The 17,146-nt window shown below is 50.0% G+C and overlaps 1 protein-coding gene across 1 annotated transcript in view; it reads left to right on the forward strand.

The window, feature by feature from the left end:
* The first annotated feature begins 269 nt into the window (after window positions 1-269).
* The window catches only part of LOC123764398 (uncharacterized), a 31,552-nt gene continuing 14,675 nt past the window's right edge, over window positions 270-17,146 (forward strand). The window contains exon 1 of the mRNA XM_045752193.2: window positions 270-742. Coding sequence (XP_045608149.2) covers window positions 725-742 — 18 coding nt within the window. The 5' untranslated portion in view covers window positions 270-724. The remainder of the gene's footprint in view (window positions 743-17,146) is intronic.

The following is a 17,146-nucleotide window of genomic DNA, read 5'->3' on the forward strand; positions in this document are numbered from 1 at the left end:
ACTGCACCGAGTCGAGCCAACTACACTGATGTATTAACAACATCTAACACCTATTAGATGTTGACAAAGAATTAGTTTAAGTCATTACTTCCCTTGATGGCCACACGTGTGGCCGCGGTGGTAGGCCTAACACACCCACAGACGCGACATAACACACACATAACACATAACACAGCGCACACATAACATTGCCTTACTGGCTGTCTCTGCCGAAGATAACACCAAAGCTTAATAGTATACAAGAAAGATCTGACCTGAGAAGCTTTCGCTATGGACAAGAGAGCTGACGACACCAAACTGAGTATTTCTAGCTGGGTAGTTCTAGGAAGCAATTCGTCGAAATTGCTTCCTGACGTCTATATTTCATGCTTCATTTCACTTGGGGCCATTCATCACTCTCCTGTCAAAATTTACATAGACGTAGCTATTCTGGAGCCATTAATATTTCAACATTTCGACAGAGAGCGAGAACCAGCTTTCGGAGGTAATTACTGGGCGAACTGCTACCGGAGGTAATATAAGGCGGGTTAGAGAAGGCGAGAAACTCAGTGGTTGTGTGACGGCGGTAGTGGACGGGCCAACTTTCACTTTGGCGCTAGGGAAGTACAGAGCACGGGGAGCTTGACGCCCTGCCCGTACCAGACGCCCAACCTGGCCTCAGTCGGGCTCCCGCTGGTACCCAGGACGCACTCGCTGATACGCTCGAGTGATTAACCTACCAGCCATGAGACTAGCCGCGCTGGTGAGTCTGCGTGTTTGTGTATAGCAGCATGCCTAGTGAGATTTTTTTATGTGACGAACACGTAAGTAGCCAACGAGACACCTGGAGAGGCGGTGTGCTCCTTGGGTTGTGGACACCACACGTCTGGGTATGTACTGTCGCGTTGAAGTCTCCGTTCTTGGTGGGGCCCAACAGACGTCGCGACGTGTTAGTGCGTGTTCCCGCTCAACACAAGCTGTGACTTCAACTTAAGCCTCGAGTGTGACCCAGCTTAATCTATGTCAATGTTCGGATCACTGCCGGCTTCTCCTGTCACACTGACTCTTAACTAGTTGTCACTAATGAGGTAATTAGCATATTCTGTGAGAAGGAATGTGATGAGAGCGGGAAGATAAGACACGCGATACGTCTGGCTGAGAGAGGCGGGAGGTGTTGTGGGCGAAGTGTGTGTTTTCCATCCTGGAGGCGCGGAGATGTGCGGGTCCACGCGGTGCACTTAACTACAGTGAGTGTGAGCACATCCCCCTCAGGCACTCCGGCTCTCTGTGTCCAAGAGCGTTTCACCTGGACGACCTCTATACTCTCGCCAAGCTCCTGGTTACCGCCTCACTTCAAGAACAACGATACAAACCTAAATTACTATCTCAAACTCCGCGGCGCGGCATTTGCAGGCGGCTGATGAAGGGGATAATTGAGGACCGTGTTTTGCACACCCACAAGAACCTCCGGCCATAACCATATTGTTTGTACGGGCCAGTCAAACGTTTATTCAAATACATCAACAGTTTACAGTGTACGAATCTGGGATACGAGAGGCCAAACATTACATAATATATTACTAACAGTTTTACCGGCAAACCTTCTAACTCGCGCAAGAGTGGACGAAACGAACAATCAAAATCCACAAGAGGCTCATAACGGCTTCTTTAATGTTAAAGGAGAAAGCTAACTGCAGCCAGTCTTGGCAGGATGAGATGCCAATTGCCAGTTTTTAGCGGGGGGAATTGATGGTGCTGCCGAGAAAGCGTCGGATGATAAGTGTGTTCTGGTGACCTTATCTGCTTTGACCGCTCACACCGGGGGGGGGGGGGGGGTAGTGCCTCCACCGTCCCTCGTACTTGTTGCTGGGGCACCGTCAGTGCCAGACATGTTCATGATGACTGGCCTCCTTCACCTTGTATGCCACAGTCTACCATCTGCAAAATCAATCATTTACTCACACACTCACACACACACACTCACTCACTCACTCACTCACTCACTCACTCACTCACTCACTCACTCACTCTCACTCTCTCACTCTCACTCTCTCTCACTCTCTCTCACTCTCTCTCACTCTCTCTCTCACTCTCTCTCTCTCTCTCTCTCTCTCTCTCTCTCTCTCTCTCTCTCTCTCTCTCTCTCTCTCTCTCTCTCTCTCTCTCTCTCTCTCTCTCTCTCTCTCTCTCACTCTCTCTCTCTCGTCAAGGTAAACAGAGATGCGCTCATGATAGCTCAGGCAGGGAGGGAAGGAGCGGGGAGGGATGACCGTGTTGGGATGGGGTATTATGTTTATCACTGAGCTCTCCCGTATCCTGCCACCTCTTCCGTTAGGTTGGATTACACCAGTCCCTTGCCACCACCACCTCCGTTAGGTTGGATTACACCAGTCCCTTGCCACCACCACCTCCGTTAGGTTGGATTACACCAGTCCCTTGCCACCACCACCTCCGTTAGGTTGGATTACACCAGTCCCTTGCCACCACCACCTCCGTTAGGTTGGATTATATCAGTCCCTTGCCACCACCACCTCCGTTAGGTTGGATTATATCAGTCCCTTGCCACCACCACCTCCGTTAGGTTGGATTTCGTCAGCTGTACCTGTTGAATGTGTGTACTCACCTAATTGTGTCAGCTCTGTGACTTGGTAATTACCATAACACCTTTGATGGAGTGTTCTTAAATAACACCGTGTAGAGGGCTGAGCTCCAGCTCTTGAGCCCCCTCCCCACCTTATTAAACGTTGGTCGTCTAATACAATGTTGCAAGACCACTTTGCTTAGTGCCATATTTTGTGAGAAATATAGAGGTTGACCCAACTATCTTCTCTACGTGTTCGTCCCACTTGCTTATTGCTCTTAGAGTGACGAGGTGTTTCCTCACATCCCTGTGGTTCCCCTGTGTGTGTCTAGCCTCACATCCCTGTGGCTCCCCTGTGTGTGTCTGGCCTCACATCCCTGTGGCTCCCCTGTGTGTGTCTAGCCTCACATCCCTGTGGCTCCCCTGTGTGTGTCTGGCCTCACATCCCTGTGGCTCCCCTGTGTGTGTCTAGCCTCACATCCCTGTGGCTCCCCTGTGTGTGTCTGGCCTCACATCCCTGTGGCTCCCCTATGTGTGTCTAGCCTCACATCCCTGTGGCTCCCCTGTGTGTGTGTGTCTAGCCTCACATCCCTGTGGCTCCCCTGTGTGTGTCTAGCCTCACATCCCTGTGGCTCCCCTGTGTGTGTGTCTGGCCTCACATCCCTGTGGCTCCCCTGTGTGTGTCTGGCCTCACATCCCTGTGGCTCCCCTGTGTGTGTGTCTGGCCTCACATCCCTGTGGCTCCCCTGTGTGTGTGTCTGGCCTCACATCCCTGTGGCTCCCCTGTGTGTGTGTCTGGCCTCACATCCCTGTGGCTCCCCTGTGTGTGTGTCTGGCCTCACATCCCTGTGGCTCCCCTGTGTGTGTCTAGCCTCACATCCCTGTGACTCCCCTGTGTGTGTGTCTGGCCTCACATCCCTGTGGCTCCCGTGTGTGTGTCTAGCCTCACATCCCTGTGGCTCCCCTGTGTGTGTGTCGAGCCTTACATCCCTGTGGCTCCCCTGTGTGTGTGTCTGGCCTCACATCCCTGTGGCTCCCGTGTGTGTGTCTAGCCTCACATCCCTGTGGCTCCCCTGTGTGTGTGTAGCCTCACATCCCTGTGGCTCCCCTGTGTGTGTGTAGCCTCACATCCCTGTGGCTCCCCTGTGTGTGTCTCTAGCCTCACATCCCTGTGGCTCCCTTGTGTGTGTGTAGCCTCACATCCCTGTGGCTCCCCTGTGTGTGTCTAGCCTCACATCCCTGTGGCTCCCCTGTGTGTGTCTCTAGCCTCACATCCCTGTGGCTACCTTGTGTGTCTAGCCTCACATCCCTGTGGCTCCCCTGTGTGTGTGTGTGTGTGTGTGTGTAGCCTCACATCCCTGTGGCTCCCCTGTGTGTGTCTGGCCTCAGTTCATTTCCTCGTGTTAACTGATTACACTCAATATTGTTTCTATTTTTTCGATACTCTTGAGTATTTTGTATGTCTGGATCATAAGCACACAATATAGAACATTGCAGAAAGCCAATTGGCCTATAGGTCGCTCCTATTTTTATCCACCCAAACTCAATCATATAAACGTGTGTCCTCCGCTTGAAACAATCCAGCAATCCCTCGCCTATTGTTACCCCCCCCCCCCCTGTAATTTTCTTCTTTAAATCAACAATCCCTTTCCAAACCAGTGTTTTCCCCAAGATCTTTCCCTGAATCTAAACTTATCCATGTTTTATGTCCATTGTATCATGTTCTGTTTTATGTTATTTAAAACGTTATAAACATCCCCTCCCCTCTCCTTGCCACACTCCATTACTCTATGTATTTGAATCGTGTCGTCTTTCTAGAGAATCTAAATTTAGGTTTTTAATCTCTCTTCGTAAGGAACCTTTCTAGTTCCTGGCATTAACTGTCCTCCTCCTCCTCCTCCTCCTCTGTAAGCGTTTAAGCGAATGATATGTTCTTGAGAACATATCATTCGCTTACATATCACACGTATTGAATAGTGCGGAAACCTGAACTAAACTACGCACTCTAGACGAAGCCACATGAAGCTCAGATGCCAACCACAACAGCCTGGGGAAATACCACTAAACTTACTTGGAACGTCGCACAGCCAAATTCTGGACTTCGTGAGGAGGACAATAATCTGGTACTTTTGTGACACCGGGTTCGAATCCCCGGTGGTGTCCAAGTCAATCAAAATATATAAAGCTAAAGTTTTATAAAGCTAAAGTTTTATAAAGCTAAATATATAAAGTTTTAGATGTTGTCCTGTTGCCATCGCTTCTAGAACTATATCTCTAGTATGTTTCCTGGCCCCTAGTGTTACTAGATTAATATTTCTCTCTCTCTCTCTCTCTCTCTCTCTCTCTCTCTCTCTGTGTGTGTGTGTGTCTGTCTGTCTGTTTATCCCCGTACCGCAGTCCATTGTTTGTGTACATACTTGTGCGTGTTTGTGTGTACACTTGCGTGCGTGTGTGTATGTTTGTGTGTGTGTTTTCTTCAGGAAAATACTTGACTATGCCAAGCGCGTCGCTCCGTGAAAGTGTGGAAAAATTCTTGAGTGTTTATTTGGCCGGGTGAAAGGAGTCAACTTTCTACTGGTTGAGCCAACTGTGCAAGCACACTTTGATGGAAGTTGATGTGTTATATTAATGTCTTGTACTGATGATATCTTGTACTGATGTGTTATCTTTGCATGTGAACGATTAGTTGGTGCCTCGTCCTATCCACGGGGTTAATTACTGGTAGTAACTGTAGCGGCTAGATACAACGAGGATAGGAAGCCGAGACCTGAAGCCCATTACAGCGGATACAAAACCAGCTGTAGCGAAGATACCAAGAGGCGTTAAGCGAGCTCTATAGACTGTATTATTAAAAGCAAGAGTTCCAAGAGGTTATACTATAGTGTTTAAGCGCAGTTTGGTGGATACAGCGAGGCTCGTTGTGTGCGCTTATTTTACGAGGTCCGACAGCAATACAGAGGTGATAGTGGTTGTTGTTGATCTGAGGGTGGTGGTGGTGGTTCCTCCCAGCTGGTGCCTCTGGTCTGTACCACCTGTCCACCCACGGTGGTCTCTCCCTACTCTTATTCCCTCACTCTTACTTGGTCTTCTCCCTCAATCTTGCTTGTGCCTCTCTCTCACTCTAAATTTGTTCTTCTCCCTCCTCTCTTATTTGTTCCCTCCCTCACTCTCACTTGTTCTTCTCCCTCACCCTCACTTGCCTCCCCTCCCTCCCTCACTCTCACTTGTTCTTCTCCCTCACCCTCACTTGCCTCCCCTCCCTCCCTCACTCTCACCTACCACCCCCTATCTCATTTTAAGTTACCCAAACCGGCTTACCTAGTTGGGCGTGAGACCCCCGCCCCCCTTCCACCCCCAACCCCCTCCCCTCTTCCTGACGCGAACCGAGGGTGATTAGGAATGAGGGAGGGGGGAAGGAATGGGCAGGCAGGGAGGGAGGGAGGGGCGGGGGGTGGGGGAGGTAGGTGGGCTTGGGGGTGAGGGAGGGAGAGAGGGGGGGGAAGACAGCTAGGCGGGTCAAGCCAGGTGTAGCCAGACAGGACCAGGTCGCCACTCTCTCCACCACCAGCACGCCCACAGCCGCCGCCGCCGCCCTAGGAAACCCAACGACTACTTTCTTGCCGCCCGCGGCCTTGGGGGGGGGGGGATTGGCCATTCTTATCCGGATCCTGGGCGAGCACGCGCGCGCTCACGGTGGCCCACATTCTAACTTGAGAGAACCTGTCTAGCAGACGGAGCTCGTGGTCCGCTGATTGGGCTCGGGGACCATTTCTGACACTAGTGGACCGTTCTTGTAGCTAGTGCACCGCTGCTGTCGATAATAGACAGCTGCAGACGGTAATAGACAGCTGAAGTGGTTTGGAGACCGCTGCTGACATAATTAAGTCGCTCTCCTGGCGCTAATGAGTCGCTGGTGGCGCTAATCAGGCTGCCCTCATTAACGAAGGCCGAATGTTTGTTAAGCCAGCCGCCAAACCGCCTGTTTATGAATAAAAAACACTTTACACACGACTCTTAACTGATAACGTCCGAATATTTCTCGAGCAGTGCTTCGCTGACGACCTCTTGTTCGAGTGACGACTCAAGAAATGCTTCACCCACGTGCTTTAAATACAAATAGCCGCAATCAGCACCTTAAAACGTAACCTAACCTTTCCTAACCTAACCTCACCTAACCTCACCTAACCTACACCTAACCTAACCTAACCTAACCTAACCTAACCTAACCTAACCTAACCTAACCTAACCTAACCTCACCTAACCTCACCTAACCTAACCTACACCTAACCTAACCTACACCTAACTATAGATAGAAGACTAGGGGAGGGGGGGGGTCGTTGGTGCTACTAGACGACTGCTGACGCAAGATGGACCACTGCTGACACTAGTGTTCCATTACTGACGGTCCTGAGCAGTTGGCTGTAATTACTATTAGGTAAGCACATATTGGACAATGTGAGGACCCAATCTATGCTGCCACACCAGCAGGAAAATAACACATTCCCAGAGAATGACAAGGACGTGTGTGAGGAACTCAACAAGGCGTGCCTAAGTAGCATTATAATAGAGCAAAGATTGACTGTCAAGCCAAGTCGCACTTGAGGGCTTCAAAATTATCATGGATAAAGTCAATATGTACTTGTGAAATTGGACATCACAAAGGACAAAATCTCATTATGGAGAACTGCCAGAAAGCTGGAAGAAAGCCAACGTTGTGCCTAAGATACTTAAAGGTAGACAGGAAGATGAAAGCAAAGAGACTGGGAAGATGATATTTGCAACTCGACACCAGCACGATTTCAGGGGCGGCAAATAATTCATGAATTCAATGTCAGACAGAAACCGGACAAGACGAAGGTTGCCAGAGGCTCTCTCACACACACACACACGAGACTAACACACAACTTGTGGCAGAAGGGACGGCTCTCCCGTCAACAGCAGAGAATGTCCCCATCACAAGACTGTTAAACACAGTCATAGTGTTAAACACTATGAGTGTTAATAGTGTTAAAACACTATTTAGTAAAACATTTTAGTATTAGGGTGTGTGTGTGTGTGTGTGTTTGTGTGTGTGTCACAAACGTTAGTATTTAGTTAAACACTAATAGTAAAACAGTGTTAAACATAGTGTTAAACACCATCACAGTGCTCACATTACCTATGGGAATGGTCTCCCAGCGGGTATATATATAAACTTCCAAAGAATGCTTTGCTGAAGATGCAAATACTACGACAACAATGAGGACTGAAAGAACTACAATAGTCTTGGACAGATATGTCTAAACAATGGCTACAAGAGTTTAACTCTTGCAAGTGCAAATAATGGGAAACCGAGCCTGAGGAACAGGAGACTGGACACAGAGCGCTAAACAGGGAACGTAAACATTTCCGTAGTTGAACAAACAAGAAAAAAGTTCAGAGACATTCAACGATCCTGGGGCCAGATTCACGAAGAAGTTACGCCTGCACTTACGAACCTGTACATCTTTTCTCAATCTTTGGCGACTTTGTTTACAATTATTAAACAGTTAATGAGCTCCGAAGCACCAGGAGGCTGTTTATAACAATAACAACAGTTGAATGGGAAGTTTTCATGCTTGTTAACTGTTTAATAAATGTAACCAAAGCCGTCAAAGATTGAGGAAAGATGGACACGTTCGTAAGTGCTTGCGTAAGTGCTTTCGTGAATCTGGCCCCTGGCTTGTGAGCTGCGCTGCCTGACGTACAAGGAAACACTGACACACCTGGACCTCAGTGAACGGAAAGAAGAATAAGAGAAGAATGATAACGACACATAAGAGGACAAAGAAACAAAGCTGTAAATACAAAGAATAGGTTAGAGGGCTGGCTGAATGAAACTGTAAACGTAAGGAAAAACGAGAAAACCGAGTCAATGAGTTCAACTGCGACTGTTAACTGTTAAACGACAACAAGAATACGTGCTAAAGCTCGATCCTGCAAGTACAACTAGGTAATAACACTAACCCCCCCCCCTCCACCCACCCACACACACTTTTAGGTTTAGGAACCTGTACACCTGTTGATTGACGGTTGAGAGGCGGGACCAAAGAGCCAGAGCTCAACCCCCGCAAGCACAACTAGGTGAGTACACTTGTGAGGGATGGAATATGAAGAGAGACTGAAGGAACTAAACCCGAGGATGCTAGAAAAAGAGATTGAGGGGAGACATGATAGAGATGTGTAAAATACTTAAGGGGATTGACAGAGTGGAGAAAGATGAACTGTTCACAATCAACCTGTTTAGATAGTACTTTTTAGTAACTATGTGCACCATAGTACAAACATTGACGTACTAAGCAATTAGATAGTAGAATTTGGTACTCTTCACTTTATAGGCCCAAAAAATAGGTAAAAACAAACCTAAATATTCCTAGGTTTAGTATAGCACATATGTACTATATTAGACCTTAGATAGCGTGGCCTAGGAAGGTTAAGTTAGGGTTAGTTTAGGTTGTCTTTGCAACAAATACAAAACCGGTTTCGGTTTGTCCAAATTCAATAGTAACGATTGCTACTTTCTAATTGACCATTACGTCTTATATGTACTATGGTCGTCTGTGTTACCATAAGTACTAACTAACCAGGAAGATGGGCTGTCGCAATGAATACCAGTAGAACAAGGGACCATGACTGGAAGCTTGAGACAGAGATGGTAGACAGTTTAGCGTAAGATTAGTGGGAAGATGGCGTGAACTACAGGCGCAAGTTGTAGAAGATATCTCTATTCTTAAGGGTAAAAGTAGATATGATAAGGAAATAGGCCAGGAGTCGGTCAGTACAGAAAGACGGGGTCCAAGAGCTAGAGGTGGAGCATGCAGGTGAGTACACACACACACACACACACACACACACACACACACACACACACACACACACACACACACACACACACACACACACACACACACACACACACACCGATGCTGCCACTGACTCCCACACTTTAAGCGTAATCTCCTGATGATACCAGAGACAAAAACACTAATGACATGCACAGCTTTCTTTTATCTCCCACACCATATCCGGTTCTTATCAATATCCCTTTTATACATTCTCCAGCCTCCAGTAGCAGCAACCCCCCCCCCCGCACCAAACCCCACTAAATTCCCCCAAATCCCCCCACAAACCCCACTCTACCCCTTCATCACCCCCCCCCCCCCCCCCCCACCAAGTAGAACACACACTTATGTTCAAGTTCCAACAATTTCCTTCACTGGTCCTTCGCTTAAATTTATTTTTTTCCTGTGTACTTTCTCTTCATTGTCAGAGCCGCCCGGACACTTTCCCCTCAGTCCGTGGCTGGTGCCCCTCACTCCTCTGTCCAGCTTCCTCATACATTTTTGCTGGGCACTTTCCCTTGTGCGGTTATAGTGAGTGCCTCGGGCCAGCCCACACCCCCGCCTCTGGCCAGCCCACACCCCCGCCTCTGGCCAGCCCACACCCCCGCCTCTGGCCAGCCCACACCCTCGCCTCTGGCCAGCCCACACCCCCGCCTCTGGCCAGCCCACACCCCCGCCTCTGGCCAGCCCACACCCTCGCCTCTGGCCAGCCCACACCCCCGCCTCTGGCCAGCCCACACCCCCGCCTCTGGCCAGCCCACACCCTCGCCTCTGGCCAGCCCACACCCCCGCCTCTGGCCAGCCCACACCCTCGCCTCTGGCCAGCCCACACCCTCGCCTCTGGCCAGCCCACACCCTCGCCTCTGGCCAGCCCACACCCCCGCCTCTGGCCAGCCCACACCCCCGCCTCTGGCCAGCCCACACCCCCGCCTCTGGCCAGCCCACACCCTCGCCTCTGGCCAGCCCACACCCCCGCCTCGGGCCAGCCCACACCCTCGCCTCTGGCCAGCCCACACCCCCGCCTCTGGCCAGCCCACACCCCCGCCTCTGGCCAGCCCACACCCCCGCCTCTGGCCAGCCACGTGTATGCTCACCTAATAATGCCCGCGGGGGCTGAGCTCCGGCTCTGGTCCCGCCTCCTAACCGTCAATCAACTGGTGTATAGGTTACCGACACTATTTAGATCTATCAAATCTATTTAAAAAAATTAACAGCGTCTGCCTCTACTTCACCTCTAGTTCCATTGCATCTTTTCACTACACCGAAACTGGCTATATTTTTCCTAATGTCTGTGTGGATCAGTTGGGCGCTTCGTCTCCACCTGTGTCCGCTTGTTCGTCTCCCACCAATACCGGTGAGGATCTGGAATGTAGTAATCATAGCCCCCTAACGTTTCTATCTTCCAGTGACTTGGAATTTTATTCCTGTAGTCTGTCCTTGTAGGGACAAATATTGTGTTACATTGGGTAATATGTAGCAAGTCATAGGGAAGAAGAGAAGTGCCAGAGAGCTGGAAGACAGCCGAGGTATTGCAACTGACACCCAGCATTATAGCAAGCAGTCCATAGGGCTTCAGCTTCTCTTCGTCTCCATGGTGGGACACTATTCTCGCAGCCTTCGTCGTGTTTAACTCCATCAGGTACCCCCCCCCCTTACTTTACCTCTGGTAACGAACTAATTTCCCTCCATGGCAAAGCCTTTATCACTAGTCTCAGTATTGATGCCAAGGTCTTTAGGACCATCCCTGATGCTGAAGACAGTCCGTCAATTGATGTTGTTCAGGTGGAGTGGCGTGGGGGAGGGGTCGTAGGGGGTGTAAATGGGGATGTGGGTGCGTGTGGGGGGTGTGGGAGGGGTGGCGTGTGTGTGGGGGGGGGGTAATATGACAGGACAGGAGAAAGTCTTAACTGTTCAGCAAGATCCCACTAAAATATTTAAATGAAAACGCGTTGATTCCGTTACAGAGAAAGTCTGTGTAAGGAGAGGTGAAGATGGGGGTTACTGGGCCAGACACGTGGGTGGTGGGCCAGACACGTGGGTGGTGGGCCAGACACGTGGGTGGTGGGCCAGACACGTGGGTGGTGGGCCACACACGAGGGTGGTGGGCCAGACACGTGGGTGGTGGGCCAGACACGAGGGTGGTGGGCCAGACACGAGGGTGGTGGGCCAGACACGAGGGTAGTGGGCCAGACACGTGGGTGGTGGGCCAGATATCAAACACAGGATGCCCATCGTCTAGATGGGTCCACTGAGGCTATGGGGGTCCTTGGGATTTCAGTCTGTTGTTTTTGAAGTGTGGTGGGCTGACCTGGCAGCTTGATACAACACAATGACTTAGTGTTAAGCTTTGGTTCAAATGGTGGGGCGCTGGCAGGCGAGGCACACTTAGAGAACTTGAGGTGCAGCAGTGAGGAAAGAGTAGCACTTGCGGTGCACACTTCCCCACACCACTTGGCGGCCCTCAGCAAGTGGAGAAAGTGAGCGTGAACACTGCCAACAAGACTGACTCGTCTGTGACAAGTCTCGCCCACAACTGCACTCTGAGCACTCCGTCTGAGTGCTGCGCTCAACACCGGTGAAGGTACTCCAAGCACTGAAACCGTCTATCAGCCAGTGGAAACACTGCCATTAAAAGTTATCATTTGAATATACCTCCCAGCTGAATGTTGGGAAAACATGTCTCCTCCGTCGGCTTTGATCTCCCCGAGTCCTGGCACGACTCACCACATCCTCCGGGATCGGTTCCTGTACGTCATACACACACACTGTAGTCGTAGGCATGTTGGCTGAATAAATAACGAAGGAAATGGGTGCTAATCACGCTACAATAGCAATGTTGAGAGGAGCGAGAAAGGTTTGCAAGGCGGCACTCCAGGCTCGCTTTCCAGCGTTGAAACTGGGTTGCTGGGGCTGGCTGCCAGTGACCCGGAGTACCCAGGAGGCTCTCGACCGACAACAACAATCAAACTCGATAATTCCAAGAACGCTGACTAACAGGAAGACGCTGAGAACTCGGTCCGGAACTCCTTGATCCGGGTTTCCTCACGCTGGGGACCATTACGCGAGCGAAGCACTTCCGTTGCTGTGAGGCGACCTTGGCTGTGGGTGCCGCGGCGCCTCACCTCTGAACCCGACCTCTGCCTCCACCTTAAGACACAAACACACACACACACAAGTCTTGCTCATTTGCCTACCCTCGCTACTCGGCCCTTGACTTTCCAAATAATCATTACTGATGTGCACGAATTGCGAGTAAGAGTTCGGGAGGGGAAGGGGGGATGGTTAGAACGACAGGCGGACGAGGACTGCTTTACGCTCAGTCATACAGAAGGATGGTTATTGGAGTGTATCCGAGCGGCTGTCAGTCTCATCACACTATCCGGTCCCAGCCCTACCCTCACTGTCAGCGTGTCAGCGTCAGTTTGTGGTTGAGGAGCAGGGGTGCAGCTAGAGAGCTAAAACACGTCGTCAGTTGACAATTATCCTGGCTGCTACACTCTCGTCTACCGGTAGACACCTCAAGGGTGTTATTTTGATCGGGTTAAATCAACTACTCATTATTTAGCTTTGGTGTCATGCTTTCCTTTACCCACTTAAACCTCACTTTCTCTCACATCACAACTCCTCACCACCTCCTCACACCTCACCACACCTCCCCGCCTCTCTTGACTTATAACAAACAGTTTTCTCTCCAGATTTCGACTTTACGGACTGAGATGGACAGCAATATCTTCACTTTCATTACCATGTGGTGTGCGTTGGCTTGTTTATTTTCATCCGCGTTATTTTCACTGATTATCGCATAAAGTACGTATAGTTCCTTCAGAAAGTGTAGATACATTATACCCGTTACCTGATACACTAGACGCACCTCATCTCAGACCCAGGCCCGAAACCTCGTAAGAAACACAAAACTCAATGTCACAGAGAAAGGAACCAAGCGGGAGAGTCTGGCATCACAGTTACACTGCGGTTACAACACGTTGTGTGTTGATTAACACCTTGTTTACTCTGAGCAAAGCGGATAATAGCCGCCACCTGGTCCCAGCAAGCGTCAGGTCTGCGATAGTGACGTAGAGGGAAAAGGAGAGATGAAAGGAAAAGCAAATGAAGATAGCAGCTGCGTTCAACATGTGTCGCACAACGATGGTACGAGGTGCGGCTGTACGTGTATGTGCGTCAGCGGACAGGACAAGTACAAATGAACCACAGCAGCATTACGGGTTATTCATGCCTATGTCACCTCTTGGGTAGCTTAATCTTTATCAATCAGCAGCAGCAGGAGGAAGGACATCTACACCCACGCCCTCACGCGCTGTGTCTGAACCTACACACACAAGCAGTGCTGCTCCACAAAACTCATTTTCTTAATTATAGTCGTCATTGTTTCTTCACAAGAGGGATGACAGGAAGAGAGCTGCAGGGTGCACGCATCCTGTCACAAGTGTGGCAACCCGCCTCCCCCGGGAGAACCACCACCACCTCACACTAACACAACCAAGCACAGAAAAATCACAACCAGAGCCAGAGAGCATTGGGGGATTGTGGGAAACTCTGGGTTCACGCTTCAGTGGAAGCCCCAGAAACCCTCGTGGATTCAGTAGAATCCCAGGTTGGAATCCTTTTTGACCATTGTCGTGGCCTCGTTGTCTAAGGGCGTGTGCTTGGGAGTACCCAGAGCATAGGTTCGAATCGTCATCACAGCTCCTACTGAGTTTCTCATTACCACAACCCTGTTTTGCTCCTCAACGGTAACAACTGTTTGCTTCTCCACGCTAACAGGCAGCTCTGTCCGCTTTCCACACGCTAAAATAGACAACACCTAACAGTTTTACCCAGCCAATACCAACAGCCAGTTCTCGCGATCTGACAAGCATTTTATTTTGAAGTGTTCTTTGACTACGAATCAGCTCACCTAGCCAATCTAGCCACCACCAGGGGACCAGTCCGCGATCATATCCACCCGTAGGTTAAATTATTTAAGCGTTGTTGTTGATGTTCAGGAGCGTTTATTGGGGCTACGAGGTCTGGGAGCAGGAGGTCGGAGTGAAGGAATAGTGCCCAGGCACTTTGACTATCGGGGGATCGAACATCGGACCAGCGAGAAATGGGACCAGTCCAAGTGGATGGTGACCACGACCAAGTGCCAGACGACAGCTCGGCCTCGTGTTGTGAAGGGCCGCCCCAAAGCCTCTCTCTCGTGGGCTGACAAAATGATAGTCATTTGTCTGTCGGAAAAGTGTGTCAAGAGGTTCATCTTACGGTAACGGACACGCGGACACCTGTAGCGGCTGCGGACGCATGATACACATATATAAAACATTTTCCAGTAACTCCAGGAGGCCCGGTACCTCACCCAGGAGGTGGCCCGGTACCTCACCCAGGAGATGGCCCGGTACCTCACCCAGGAGGTGGCCCGGTACCTCACCCAGGAGGTGGCCAGGTACCTCACCCAGGAGGTGGCCCGGTACCTCACCCAGGAGGTGGCCCGGTACCTCACCCAGGAGATGGCCCGGTACCTCACCCAGGAGGTGGCCCGGTACCTCACCCAGGAGGTGGCCCGGTACCTCACCCAGGAGGTGGCCCGGTACCTCACCCAGGAGGTGGCCCGGTACCTCACCCAGGAGGTGGCCAGGTACCTCACCCAGGAGGTGGCCCGGTACCTCACCCAGGAGATGGCCCGGTACCTCACCCAGGAGGTGGCCCGGTACCTCACCCAGGAGATGGCCCGGTACCTCACCCAAGAGGTGGCCCGGTACCACACCCAGGAGGTGGCCAGGTACCTCACCCAGGAGGTGGCCAGGTACCTCACCCAGGAGGTGGCCCGGTACCTCACCCAGGAGGTGGCCCGGTACCTCACCCAGGAGGTGGCCCGGTACCTCACCCAGGAGGTGGCCCGGTACCATCTTCAACACTTGAGGGAAGGTTCAAAGGAAGGTCGTGTGTGTGGAGGGGGCGGGGAAGCGGGTAGATTTACTCTCCACGCCTCTCACATCCTTCTCCCCCGCACACATACACACACACACACACACACACACACACACACACACACACACACACACACACAAGGTGATCAGTACACAGCGGCGAGTCATCCCTCTCGCGTTTTCCCGCTTCCTCTTTGTCTTCTCAAATATTTCCATGACTCGACATTTTTTTATATTGAAGCCGGCTGAGGAAGCGGTTCCCGCAACACAAAGCCGGCTGTGGAAGCGGCTCCCGCAACACAAAGCCGGCTGTGGAAATGGCTCACGTAACACACTCCCTTCAGAGAAAACACTGAAATAGTGAACACCTTTGATACCGATCGGTGTTCATTCAGCCCACTATACAGCACGAGTGCAGAGACAGGTAATCGTGTCTCAGAACTGGCGTAACAAGACGGGGCAGCCTACCAGTAAACTGCTCGACCACCTTACACCAGGACAAGATAGTTCTCCCAGTGATTCCTGATGATTCTCTTTCACGTCTGGCCTACAACCTCCAGCAGACATTTAGAATTATATACCAAGAAATCTAGAGATTCGGCCAGCCACCTTTCACCAATTATGTAGGTGTGAGGGGAGAGGGGGAGGGGTCACAATTATGCCCGACCCCCTTCCTACGTCCGTCCAGTACCTTAGACCATCCACCCTGCACAGTTAGGTGAGGCAAGCCCCAAGCTTTTGGCCTCCAACCCCATACAAACAGGCATTCTCTCATAGATTAGTTGTATCATTAAAAAGAACGAATGACATAATTTTATGACTAAGGTAATCACCTCTAATGACGTCAACCTTATAATAAATAAAGCTGGTTAGGCTGGTGGTCATACTATCCAGGCTTACCTGTGCTGATTAAGGAGGATTCTGCAGCACACTTGTCCAATACAAAAGGGCCTGCATCATGGACTACATCACGAGGGAATTTAGCCTAGCTACAAAGTACAGACACTGAATAGTATGCAAATGGCAGATTTATGATCAATTCAGTATTTATAAAATCAACAAATGACGTGAGCGTCGAGGGCTTAGCTGAGTTAGAAACTGATGTCCTCTGTTGGAGACTTTTTGAAGAAACAGGCGGCGTTGGTGTTCACTATTGATGACTGACTGCTGCATCCACCAATCTGAGGAGAATCTCATATTGGAAAAAGTTTATAATAAATTTATATCCAATGCATCATACCACCGATTCGTCGATATATTTAATATAGTTAAGGAATAGCAGTAATCTTCATGATGTAGCCTAATCTAATCACAATAATGAATTTGATTAACTAAGATATGAATATGAAGTCAATTTTTATCTTCACATATTATTTCATACAATATTATTACACTGATTAATATCAGTTTAAAGTATGTTTACGAACTTGTACTTGGGGTCAAGGCCGTTTTATGCTAGGGGATGTAAGTAATGGCATGTTTTTCTTATCAACATGGATTCAAAATCGATTATTAAATAAACGACGAGTCTGTCGCTACTCAAATATGCTTATTTGATTCTCCAGGGAACCTAGCGCGGATATTTTTTTCATTAACTAACAAGGCAACGTGACGCCGTGTCCGCTGTTTGCTGTAACTCTTAATTTTCACAATGTTAGCTTATATTGTCTTCCCATTCACAGTTTGCATCAGTCTTTAGTCACTAAACGCTCCTCTGATCCATGAGAGAAGTGTGCAGCTAGATTATTAAGTTACTAACGCACAGCGGAGACTTGATGGCCCAAGGCGACCACTAACAC

This window comes from Procambarus clarkii, chromosome 82 (genome assembly GCF_040958095.1).
Source record: "Procambarus clarkii isolate CNS0578487 chromosome 82, FALCON_Pclarkii_2.0, whole genome shotgun sequence".
Taxonomy (NCBI): domain Eukaryota; kingdom Metazoa; phylum Arthropoda; class Malacostraca; order Decapoda; family Cambaridae; genus Procambarus; species Procambarus clarkii.